Source organism: Olea europaea, chromosome 23, assembly GCF_002742605.1.
Source record: "Olea europaea var. sylvestris chromosome 23, O_europaea_v1, whole genome shotgun sequence".
In the NCBI taxonomy this organism is placed as follows: Eukaryota; Viridiplantae; Streptophyta; class Magnoliopsida; order Lamiales; family Oleaceae; genus Olea; species Olea europaea.
In genome coordinates this window covers 7,505,997-7,518,155 of record NC_036259.1, presented here as the reverse complement: position 1 = coordinate 7,518,155, position 12,159 = coordinate 7,505,997, and the positions used below count along the sequence as shown (strand labels likewise).

The 12,159-nt window shown below is 31.9% G+C and overlaps 2 protein-coding genes across 2 annotated transcripts in view; both read right to left on the bottom strand.

Annotated features, from left to right (window-relative positions):
* Positions 1–3,744: 3,744 nt before the first annotated feature.
* Positions 3,745–4,955, bottom strand: LOC111371982 (60S ribosomal protein L6-like). Its single transcript, XM_022994123.1, has 3 exons — positions 4,702–4,955; positions 4,153–4,399; positions 3,745–4,064 (listed from the first exon to the last, which is right to left on the bottom strand). The coding sequence occupies exons 1-3, from the start codon at positions 4,953–4,955 to the stop codon at positions 3,909–3,911; spliced, it is 657 nt and encodes a 218-aa protein (XP_022849891.1). The 3' UTR covers positions 3,745–3,908.
* A 5,638-nt stretch (positions 4,956–10,593) lies between these two features.
* Positions 10,594–12,159, bottom strand: part of LOC111372261 — a 6,323-nt gene continuing 4,757 nt past the window's right edge. Inside the window, exon 3 of the mRNA XM_022994504.1 lies at positions 10,594–10,871. Coding sequence (XP_022850272.1) covers positions 10,857–10,871 — 15 coding nt within the window. The 3' untranslated portion in view covers positions 10,594–10,856. The remainder of the gene's footprint in view (positions 10,872–12,159) is intronic.

Below are 12,159 nucleotides of genomic sequence, written 5' to 3'. Positions count from 1 at the left end.
ATTAATTACAAATTATAAACAAAACCAGCAGAAATATGAGTGATTAGATGCAAATATGAAGAATTCAGCATCATGAAACCTCAACATGTAACTACACGAATCAATGGAAAATGATTGGATTACTTTGCTGTTGATAAACATTTAAGCACACAAGTATCAACAGACCTTAAATAAATTGGACAATTATTTCTACAACAGAAAATAAGTTAAAGATAGGTAACCTACATTAGCTCCCCACTTTCCTAGCTAGTTCTCAACAAATTTCAAGGGAACCCTTTAGAAAAAAATAACAAACTTTTTCAAGGATTTCTATCCATTGGTCAAGAACTAAAATTCATCCAACCGTACAAACACATATAATTAAAGCCACATATTTCACAAAAAATATCATAACAAAAGAAAATGGACCAAAAAACAAATTGGATACTTGACGGCACCAAATTTAGAAAAAGAAAAGTTTAGATTTTTTCTATGATTTAAAAAACAATTTTCTTATTGATGATTATAAAAATTCTAAAATGGCTGCAAGCTTAAAATGCACACTAACACGAACAGTCAGACAACACATCCTTTTTGTGTGAAGAAATTGAGAAGTAGAGAGGCGTGGTTGTAACGTGTGAAAATGAAAAAAGAGTAAAGAGGCATGGTTGATTGCGTGTGAAAATGAAAGAAAAGGTAGTGTAAGAGATAGAGATTATAAAAACTAATAATGGACAAGATGATACAAAATTGCAACAAGTGTCCACTCAAAAATTGCCTCTTCCATACTGTAAGTAATAGTAATATAGTAATATAAAAAGATCGAAGACGAAATTACGTCATTTTTTCCCACGATTGAGGAGGGAAAAATAACAAATTTGCTGTAGAGAAAATTGACGTCATTTGCACTTCATACAATAGAAAGGGAATGGGATTGGAATACTATTGCATCTACAATACCCAATTCATTGGCTTTTTATATAAGGTTAGATAAAAAAAAAAAAAAAATTGAATGATTTAACAAATGAAACAACAACAAAATTAGAGGCAAAAATAAAAAGAAACAAAAAAAATTATTATAATGTTTTTAAATTAAATCGAAATAATTAAAATTAAAAATAAATATTATTTAATTAAAATTGAAAAAATTACATTTTAAACAAAAAGAATTAAAAAGAATTTTAAATAAAAAAAGTATTTATAATATGAAGAAAAAAGAAATTTTAAAACAATTTTAAAAAAATATATATCTATAATAAAAACAAAATAAAAAAAGTTACGAAAATTAAATAAATAATATATAAATATTATTTAGTTAAAACTAAATACTTAAGTTTTATTACGAAGAGAAAAGAATTAAAAATAATTTTAAATTGAAAAAATTTATTTATAATGTAAAAAAAATAAAAATGTCTCCATGCATGGAGGCAACATGGAAACCAAGTCTCCATGCACAGACACAGATATGGAGACGTGCATGGAGACCTGCACATGGCTTAGTCTCCGTGCGGTCTCCGCGCACAGAGACTCTTAAACTCCATGCAAGGAGACTTAAGTCTCCGTGCATAGAGAGATTTAATTTATTTATTTTTTCCTTTTTGTTTTTGTTTTTGTTTACACTATAAATAAATTTTTTTTCAATTTAAAATTCTTTTTAATTCCTTTTTCTTCAATTTTTTTACTCATAAGTAACATTTTACTTCTTAGAAATATTTTCTGTCTTATATTATTAGTATTTTTATTTTTTAATAATTTCAAACGATATTTAATTTTATAGTAATTTTTTTATTAATATTTAATTTTTTTAAATTAAATATATCTAAATATTACTTTAAATTTTTGGTGGGAGATATGGAAAGTTGCGTGTTGAAGTAAATTTAGATTGCCTTTTTTCACTGTAAAATAAAATATAAATCAAGTAAGGCAAACGACGTCGTTTTTGCTCCCCAACTTAAAAAAACATAAAAAATAAAATAAAATAAAATAAATGCTACAATGAGACAAAATGAAACAAGTCTCTGTTGATTTCTACAGCAACTTCACATTCTCTTTTTTATATAGTAGGGATGTGGAGAAAGAATACGAAAACTATATATTTACAATATTTCTAACTTCTATTAAATCGTAATAAAGAGACAACTATATATAGAGAACAAATAGAGAACGTCCAAATTCTAATAATAGAGTTGTAATTGAAGTAGAATGCAAAAACTAGAGTCCAAAACGGAGTAAAGGAGGAAAAGTTGCTCATGAGTCGAAACAAACGGGAACTACTCGTGTAGCTGCGTCACAAGGCGAAAATCGCCTTGGCGCCACAACGCCCACTACTGGGTCATTTATTCCAAAATCCAGATTTTCTTCATCCCAATGTCCTCTTAAAGTCCAATACAAATTTCAACTCTTAATTTGGCTTCCAAGCAGAACTTCAACTAAAATTTACAAAGTAAACTTGAATAGAATTCAACATTAATATTTCAAATAAAATTCTTCTTAATGTTCACTTTAATTAGAAATCTCAATTATTTTCAACAAAGAATTCAAGTAACACCCGAATCATAACAAATAACTTTCTTGGTAATCAACGTAGACTGAACATAATTAACACCAAATTTAGTGTCAATTACATAAACATGACAACTACATATAAGTGTTTTAATCGATTACATACGTATCTCTTCCCTTTCCTTTCCAGTTCTCTTCCCTAGCTCCTTTTCCATTTTCTTCTAAAGCATTTCACAAATAACTTCAATTATTTCAGGGAATGTAAATTATAGCAATCACTAATGCATTAATTTCATCACAAATGAATCCAACAGAACGTTTTTGGATTGTTTACGTTTTGATCCACGATTTGAGCCTAAACTCTTAAAAGAAGAAGCAATTCTTTGGCCTTCTCTTTACCCCTCCATGTCCCATCAAAACTTAACTGGAAAAGCCCTGGCATCACACCTTTCCTCATAATAATCCTTCTGTATCTCTCTGTAGTTCTGGCATATGACAACAAGAATTCCTACTCTCATATTCTTTACATTTTGTTAATCCTTCCCCTATAGCCTCAACTAGTACTGGGATTCAGGCCCCAGTTTCCGTAGCCTCCTTTAGAGCAACATCTCATGAATTAGCAAACCCATCTACAGAGCAGTAGTGTGTATAACTTTGGCCTCACTTTAGCATACAAATCATATCTTAGACAAATCCATACCACCAACAATCAAATTCACAATGAAATATAGACACAGCGAAAAACAATACCGTCTAAGTCACACATTAGAGCATTCAAATCAAAACCAACTTCATTTGGTGCAATTGAGATCACTGCCGGTGAAGTAGGTTGAAATTTTGGGGCAAAATCGATGGGTTCACCTTAGGGTTTGTGGCTCGATTTGGGGGGTTTTTGATTTCACTGCATGTGAACAATTTCATCTCCAGTTGAAGCTGTGAGGAAGAAGTCGAGTTTCAATTTCTTTAGTTTGAAAAGGCATGTTTGAAATATTAATTGATGACATGGCTGTTAGTTGGCACTTGTCATTTGGAGTGATATCATCAGCCAAGTCACATTCTCGCCGTCCACATAAGCATATCTATTAACGGGGTTCATCCGGTGAGCAATGGAATAGTGCATATCAAAGTTCCATAGCTAATGGGACACTTCATAAAGTTCGGTGAGTAAATTATGAAGTGGAGCAAAATTCAGTGGCCGTTGAAAAATTTAACTCACCGAGGCTAAAAATTCTACCAATATCATAATGTCCATAGCCATGAAACTGAAACCAACAAGAAAATTCATTCTCAAATATAACCAAAAGTCACACCAAGTTAAAACTTTAATGTTTATAACAGATAAAACTGTGTTCCAAGATAAATCTCTAATGCAAAATTAAGGAAGATAAAAATACAGGAACAAGAGGAACCAAATAAGTTAAATTCATCTAAAAGACGAGCTCATGAGGTTTCATTCCAGCCTTTAGAGAGAATCTTGCTCCCAAATATAACTTCAATTCTGGAACACACTCAATAGCTTTTAACAATTCTGCATCAACAACTTTTTGGTCATCTTTCTTCTCGGCTGGAAGCACATTTTTCTCCTACATTACATTACAGAGGATGATTCGTATCAGCACAACCAAAAAGAATAACAGGATAATTATTTTGAGGAGAAAAGAGAAGGAAAACCTCTTTTTCTGCCTCAAAGAATTCAGTCTCGCCCTTCTTCTTCTTCTTCTCAGCTTGCTTAGCAAAGTACTTGTCATCGAACTTCTCCACATTCACCCCAGAGATGTCAACCTTTGTGGAAGTAGCAACAACGTAGGCTTGGTTGACACGTCTTAGAGGAACACCATTGATCTTGAATGGTCCTACAGCAGCAATTAGATAAAAATTAGGAAATAGCTTCGCAGGGTCATTTGATGTGTCCTGGTATCATACTTGAAAGAAAGTACAATATTAAGAGCATGAAATGAAAACAAATACTATGCAGCCAGTTAAACAAAACACACGAAAAAACTATTAAGAGATTCTGCATGCAAAGCATAACAGCGAAAATGTGAAATATGCTCTCATTATCAGACCAAGCCCATTGAGAACCGAGTTCAATTTAAATTTCTAAATGACTACAATTCATCACTGATTAGATACCTTATTTTATCACATCATATCAGATACCATCATGGGTTTTTTTATTTTTTTTTCAAAAAAAACAAAATAAACAAATCTGAAAAGTACCTAAGTTTTGTGGGTTTGTGCTTGCGCTTGTTGGAAAGCGGCTTCTTGACATCATCAGCTGGGTAGAATTTGGGTGCCTTCACCGCAACTGGCTCTGCGGCTACAGATTTCTTCTCGTGGATTGGGAATTTGCCTCCATTTTTGGCCTTGATAGCCCAGAGTCCCCTCTTGTGGTACATCTGGGAACGCGAGTATTTTCCGACCCCACGGATCAATTCCGGGTTACGGGTCACTCTCTGAGTTTTCGGCGCCATTTGTGATGAACTGTGTGCTCGGTGCGTGCGTCTGTGTGGCGAGAAAGAGGGTAACAAGAAACAACAAAAACAAAAGAGTGTTGTTATATACGTGAGTGTTGCAAAACCCTAGTTTAACTATGGGCTTGGGCCCTTATTTATCCGGGCAATGAAATGAGAGAAAACGGGTTATTGGGCTTGGACCGGGTAAAATGAGACGGGAAAATTCATAACTCAAGTATGTTGTTTATATCAATTCAATTTTCAAGTCCTAAACTTAACAGTGCAAAAATCAAGTATTTATTTATTAATTAAAAATATTTTATTAATTAAATGTAATACAGTCACAATTATAGAACTAATAGCCACTAATACAAAATTTTATGTTACAATTTATTTATTAATCACATATCATTAAATTAATTAGTCACAAATTATTTGAAGGTTACAAATAAAATTTTTTATAGATCACTGATTATTTCGATGGTCACAAATCTAAAAATTTATACCTCACAATTTATTTCGATAGTCACAACTCTATAAATTTATAGGTCACATATTTTCAAATTTGTTGATTACAATTAAATATTTGGTCACATAAGTCAAATAGTTGTCACAGACCACCGCGACTAACGCTATCGCATCGCCACTGCCATCACGACCACTTGTGACCACCCTCACCTCATTACCGTCGCCAAGTTCACATGGTCACAAATAACTAAATATTTGGTCACACTCGTCAAATAATGGTCACAGATCACCACCACTATCGCGCCGTAAATGATGTCACAGGCACTTGCAACCACCCTCAACCCGTTATCGATGCCAACGCCAACTCCAACAAGAACAAAATTCAAGGCAATCACCACCTCCGTCACTAGAAACCACCACGACCGCCACCAACAAATACCCAATTTGATGGAAAACCAACACAACCGCCCCCACCAAAAACCACAACAACATATAACCAACGCCTCCACCACCAACAAGACCACCACCATAAACCACACAATATCACCGCACCACCATCCAAACACTATCACCGTCAACACCATCCGGATCTGAACACAGCACGTCACACCGCTACAGCTACCACCAAAAGATCAATATTCACACCATTCAGACACCGACAGATCAATATTCACACGACACCACCACCACATCCATTACCACTCCAAAAACCAACAAACACCTGACACCGCACCAATAAACTTCCACATTGAACCATCTTGTACGTCTCGTGATGCTGTCACACTATCGTCGACCAACGTCGCCACACAGCATAGCCACGACAACGTCGCAGCTTCGATGCTGACATTGACTCGCAGGGGCGCTCAGATCAACGCTCAACAGCCACATCATTGACGCTTGTCACGACACCAACATTCGTCACGACGAGTTGAGTGGCGGTCAAATTTAGCAGTGGCCAATGCTGGTAGAGAGAATGGAGAGATAGTAGAGAGAGAATGGAGAGAAGAAAGGGGAGAAGTGAATTAGGGTTTGGAATTGAATTAATTAATTAATAAAACAATAAATTAATACCTGATTTTTTATTAAATAAACTTCATACCTGTATTCTAAATTTGAAAGTTTAATTACTTGGTTTTATGTATTCCTCATGAGGGGAAAAATGGCGTATAATTTTGTAACCATGATAATCAATTGGTAAGAAATAAGTAAGTAATTACTACGATCTTGTTTTTCTTAATGAATAGGAACCAGGGATGTAAGGGCTCTCAACATCTAAGTTTAGCACATCTCAACGGTAGAGACATGTTAGATTAAAATTGGGCTATAAATTTACGTACTAAATATAGACGATTTGACACATTTTGACACATCTAAATATCTCTCTCTTTACAGTTCAAATTGAAAAATTGAAAGTAAAGTGCATTTGTACTTCAATGATGCTATATTATATCTATTGAGTATTTGAGGGAGACCAAATAGTGAGAATTTCATAAGAAATTTTTTTGAAAAGAAGTTTAGTCTAACGTAATTTCATAATTGACAATAATTCATAAAATTTAAATTTTTAGCCCTTTCCTGACTTTATTGTTCCAAATTTTGTTTGTTGACGGTCTATCTTATTGATAAACGCATTCTCATCATTTATACCATCACTAATGAGGACCAAATTTGGTGTAAAACATCAAATTTAACGTAAATGCTCTTCAATGAGGAACCAAATACTTTAAAGTTTGGTGTAATGAGTAATTTTGTGTAATACTATTCATTTACATTTTCAATAATCCACATTTTGTTCTCCCTTCCTCTTTGCAACAAATGTTTATTCCCTTTTTATGTTTTAGAATAATAGAATTTGATGGATTCATAATTATTTTTAATGCAATGATTATTTTCATATGACATTTATTTTTAAATTCTAATCAATTAGCCTCCGTTTGGCTCACATTCTCATTCTCATTCTTTTTCTTTTTTTCTCTTTTATTTTCAACTATATAATCTTCCATAAAATAATATTACACGTAAATAAAAAACTTTTCATTCTTTTTTTACCATACATTTTTCAGAAAATACTATTCCAATAATTAAAATTTCAAAAGAATGGGAGCCAAATGAAGGCTGAATAAGTAATAGCTCCTTCTAAGGTTCCATTAAAGTCAAGGGTGGACCCAACCGTTTTGGGTTGTGGGGTCAAAAGTTTAATACATCGTATCTTTTGTTATGGTCGATTATTTCGTACACCATTAAGAAGCGAAAAACTAGGCCATAAATTCTTAGAAATGATACTAAGAATGCAATATTTCATTTTTCATTTAGTATGTATTAAAGTAGATCGAAAACGAGTTAAAACAACCATTTTTTGAATAAGAAAAATCCAAAATTTTGTGGGGTCATCTGACCCCATGTGGGTCCGCCCCTGATTAATGTTATAATTCATTTTTTTCTTTTTTTTTTATCAATCACACATTCTCCAATAAAAATAATATTAAACATAAATCTAAATTTTTTTTTCTTTTTTAACCTCACATTTCCCAAAAAGAAAAAATATATATTATTCTAAAATACATTTTCTCCAAAATTCAATTATAATGATGCTCAAGAGGAGGCAAAATTATTGATAATAAATTTCATTAAAAATTATTTTTTAATTTATTAATAAATACAATATTTTAGTTCATTAAATGTAATTTTGAATTTAGGGGACGTTTGTGTCACATTTTTGTAAATATAAGAATGAAAAATATAGTCGTTACGGACCTTACCCAAAATATAGAAATCCAAATTTCGTGGTTTGATGTGATGGATAACGATCATATTTTTCATTTTAATGAAGAAAGAATAAAAAACAAACAAGGGCTTAACGATTTTAGTAATAATATAATTTTTAATTAGATAATTTAAAATAATATATATATATATATTTTTTTTTTTGTAAATCTCAGTGTAAAACTCTCCAATGGTCTATATCAAATAAACTTTGCTACTTGTACATAAAAATATATAGATAATCGATGACATAATATGATGTGAAGGAAAAAATTGATTGTGTTTTAGACTAACAAATAACAGAGAGATATATAACATTATGTAATCTATTATATAAATATTGATGTACATACAGTAAAATCCATATCAAATTTAGTATAACAATTGAACAGGTTACACCAAACTTGATGTAAAATTACACCAAGTTTGGCATCACTCATTGGAGATACCCTGAGGATTGAATTAGAACTCATTTGAGTGGGAATGCAAAAATAAATAAATAAAATTAAAAAAAAATGAAAAGTTTATCCAAAAAATATTTTGATAGATAATATGTAGTTAAAAAATAACAAATATTTTAAATTTGTGTGTAATATTATTTTATTGAAAAAAAGTATAACTAAAAATAAGAAAGAGAAATGTGTATTTTCAAAATAATGAAGAGAAAGGGCTGTATACTGCACATTTTCAGATTCAGGTCTTGAAAATGCTGTTTAATGCCTCATTATTAATTTTACCAAACAATTTAGGCATGAAACCTAGCAAATTCACTTCAAAATGAATAGCTGAATTGATTTAATAAGACTATTTGTGCAATTTTATCTTTCTATCAATATGCTTACGAGCAATGCTACTTGTAAACAATTATTTACGGATCGATGTACCCAAAAAAAAAAAAAAAAAAAAAAAGGAAAGAAAGAAAGAAAGAAAAATGAGAAAAAATGATTTTAAAGAGAGAGAAAGTAAAAAAGAAAAAAAAATCAATTAAATTTTAATATAATATCATGCCATCACTCTGTACATTAACATGTAAATAATAATATACAAATTGCATTATGCTATACTTAATTACTTAAATTATCAACCGTGGCCATCCTTTACTTTAACACTATCAAGCCAATTTTCACGTTCAGAAATTCATGTAAAAAAATGTGTACTTTTATTAAAAATAAGAGAAAATAACGAATTACAAATTCACTGGCGGCCATTGCACTACAAGAATTCTACAAACAGTAGATGTGAAGTCACCATGATCAGAACCCGTTTTACACATAGAAGTATATAGATACTCTAGCCGGTCCAGAAAAGCCGTGTGGTAACTAGCTCTCAAGGCCCATGACTCAAGCCTTTTTCAATTTTTATTTCTTTTAAGAAAATTATTTTAAAAAAAAAAAAAAAAAAAAAAAAATTTTGAGCATGGTGGCCCACATGAGGCATGCTTGCAGGCTAACCTCTACATATAGGCATGTTTGCTACTTTAGGAAAAAGTACAAAAACGCGAGACATTTGATCAGCTCGTCTGTAGTCTAATCCAGTACATCAAACACGACACCATAGAGTTACAAATACATCAGCTATTTAGTGAAGCAAACATGTAATTCAATCTGCAATAAAAAGCAATTATTACCTTTTACTTTCTGTTTAAATTTCATGTAGAGCCAGTAGCAGAACAATTCATCTCAGACCTACATAGCAGTCAACAATTAAACATCCAAAACAATCTTGGGAATACATTTGGAGGGGAAAAGTTGTTGATGAAAATGCGAACGAGGGCTTCTAGATATGGAAAATGTAATTCAGAGCGACAATGCAAATGTCGACTTCAATCCTGCTCATCCTGGAACAAATCAAGAGAAATACTTGAATACTATGCAGAGTGAAAAACGGCGACATATAAACAAAATAGCCTTATTATATATTCATGAAACTGCACAAGTAAAACAAAAGGAAAATCTGAGGGCTATATCCCAACTGTGCGACCATGTATTTAGCAACTATTGAATGTGAACTGAGAAAAAGAACGAACAAATAAGAGACCATAGTAGAAAATAAAGAATGTAATAGCCAAAAGTAGAATAATGAGTATTGAAAGATTGATGCCTTTGTTTCTGCAATCATGGATGAGAAACTAGAAGAAAATAAACTACAAAATTAATAATCAAAGTTATCATGTAAAGATGAAAGAGGGTGAAACGAAAAATTTAACCCTGAAAATTTTCATTGTATTATTTCTTTTAAGAAAATTATTTTAAAAAAAAAAAAAAAAAAAACATATATTGAGCATGGTGGCCCACATGAGGCATGCTTGCAGGCTAACCTCTACATATAGGCATGTTTGCTACTTTAGGAAAAAGTACAAAAACGCGAGACATTTGATCAGCTCGTCTGTAGTCTAATCCAGTACATCAAACACGACACCATAGAGTTACAAATACATCAGCTATTTAGTGAAGCAAACATGTAATTCAATCTGCAATAAAAAGCAATTATTACCTTTTACTTTCTGTTTAAATTTCATGTAGAGCCAGTAGCAGAACAATTCATCTCAGACCTACATAGCAGTCAACAATTAAACATCCAAAACAATCTTGGGAATACATTTGGAGGGGAAAAGTTGTTGATGAAAATGCGAACGAGGGCTTCTAGATATGGAAAATGTAATTCAGAGCGACAATGCAAATGTCGACTTCAATCCTGCTCATCCTGGAACAAATCAAGAGAAATACTTGAATACTATGCAGAGTGAAAAACGGCGACATATAAACAAAATAGCCTTATTATATATTCATGAAACTGCACAAGTAAAACAAAAGGAAAATCTGAGGGCTATATCCCAACTGTGCGACCATGTATTTAGCAACTATTGAATGTGAACTGAGAAAAAGAACGAACAAATAAGAGACCATAGTAGAAAATAAAGAATGTAATAGCCAAAAGTAGAATAATGAGTATTGAAAGATTGATGCCTTTGTTTCTGTAATCATGGATGAGAAACTAGAAGAAAATAAACTAAGAAATTAATAATCAAAGTTATCGTGTAAAGATGAAAGAAGGTTAAACGAAAAATTCGACCCTGAAAATCTTCATTGTATATTAACTATCACGCTCAGATGGGTTTAGTGAAAGTAGACAAATTAAAAGAACATAATGCTTTGCTTTCATTTTGCTCATACATACAGAAACTAACTGGAACAAGCAAATAACATTTTGAAATGATGTGTGAGACAGAAAAATAGATGATTGACAACACTGACCTATTCTTGAAAATGCTAGCTTTCTCACTATTCTCAGATGAAGATTAGATCTAAAAGCGCACACACGTAGATATCAATATGAAGTGTGTGAAGCAAATGAATAATGGCCTACATAGATGAATTAATGTGCAAATATATAATGAACTTGATCCAACTGAAAGCCAGAGCACAATTAATCTCTACATTTGAAATCACTGCTTATATACCCAGTATTAGCCATAATTCACATGAACATTCTTCAATTCTTAGTAAGAGGGGAAAGGGTTAAGGATTTACCCAGTATAAGATATCCAATTGTTCTAGGATCCCTAGATGCTATTGGAGTAAAAGATCGGCAACAAAGGCATTCTAATACATTGTAGATTCTTATCCAAGATTTGTATCATTTGATGATGCCATGTAAATTGCTAGAAACATGTGAAGTGTATGACTAACCTAATAACGAAAGTTTCGTAAGGCAACTAGAACAAGCTACCATGAGACAAAATCTTCTTTCTAAAGAGATTCGATTTGAAACTCTCATATGTCCAAAGTTCAATATGGAAATGATTTTAGAGGTGGTAATCAAAATGATAATGAATAGAAAAGTAATGGCTTGTTCCTCTATCTACGGTAGAAGAGAAGTTTCCATCGGAACAATTATTTATATCAATTCAGAGTTCCTCCTTTTTCATAAAAAAAAAAAAAAAAAAAAAAAAAAGGGGGGGGGGGGGGGGGAAAAAAAAAATATGGGAAAC

Bases quoted from the DNA above. Each gene is read 5' to 3' on its own strand.
- LOC111371982 (XM_022994123.1), bottom strand. From the start codon at position 4,955: ATGGCGCCGAAAACTCAGAGAGTGACCCGTAACCCGGAATTGATCCGT. The intron at 4,400-4,701 runs GTACTTTTCAGA...CTTTCAAGTATG, and splicing joins CACAAACCCACAAAACTTAG to ATACCAGGACACATCAAATG. The intron at 4,065-4,152 runs GTTTTCCTTCTC...AATGTAATGTAG, and splicing joins TCTTTGAGGCAGAAAAAGAG to GAGAAAAATGTGCTTCCAGC.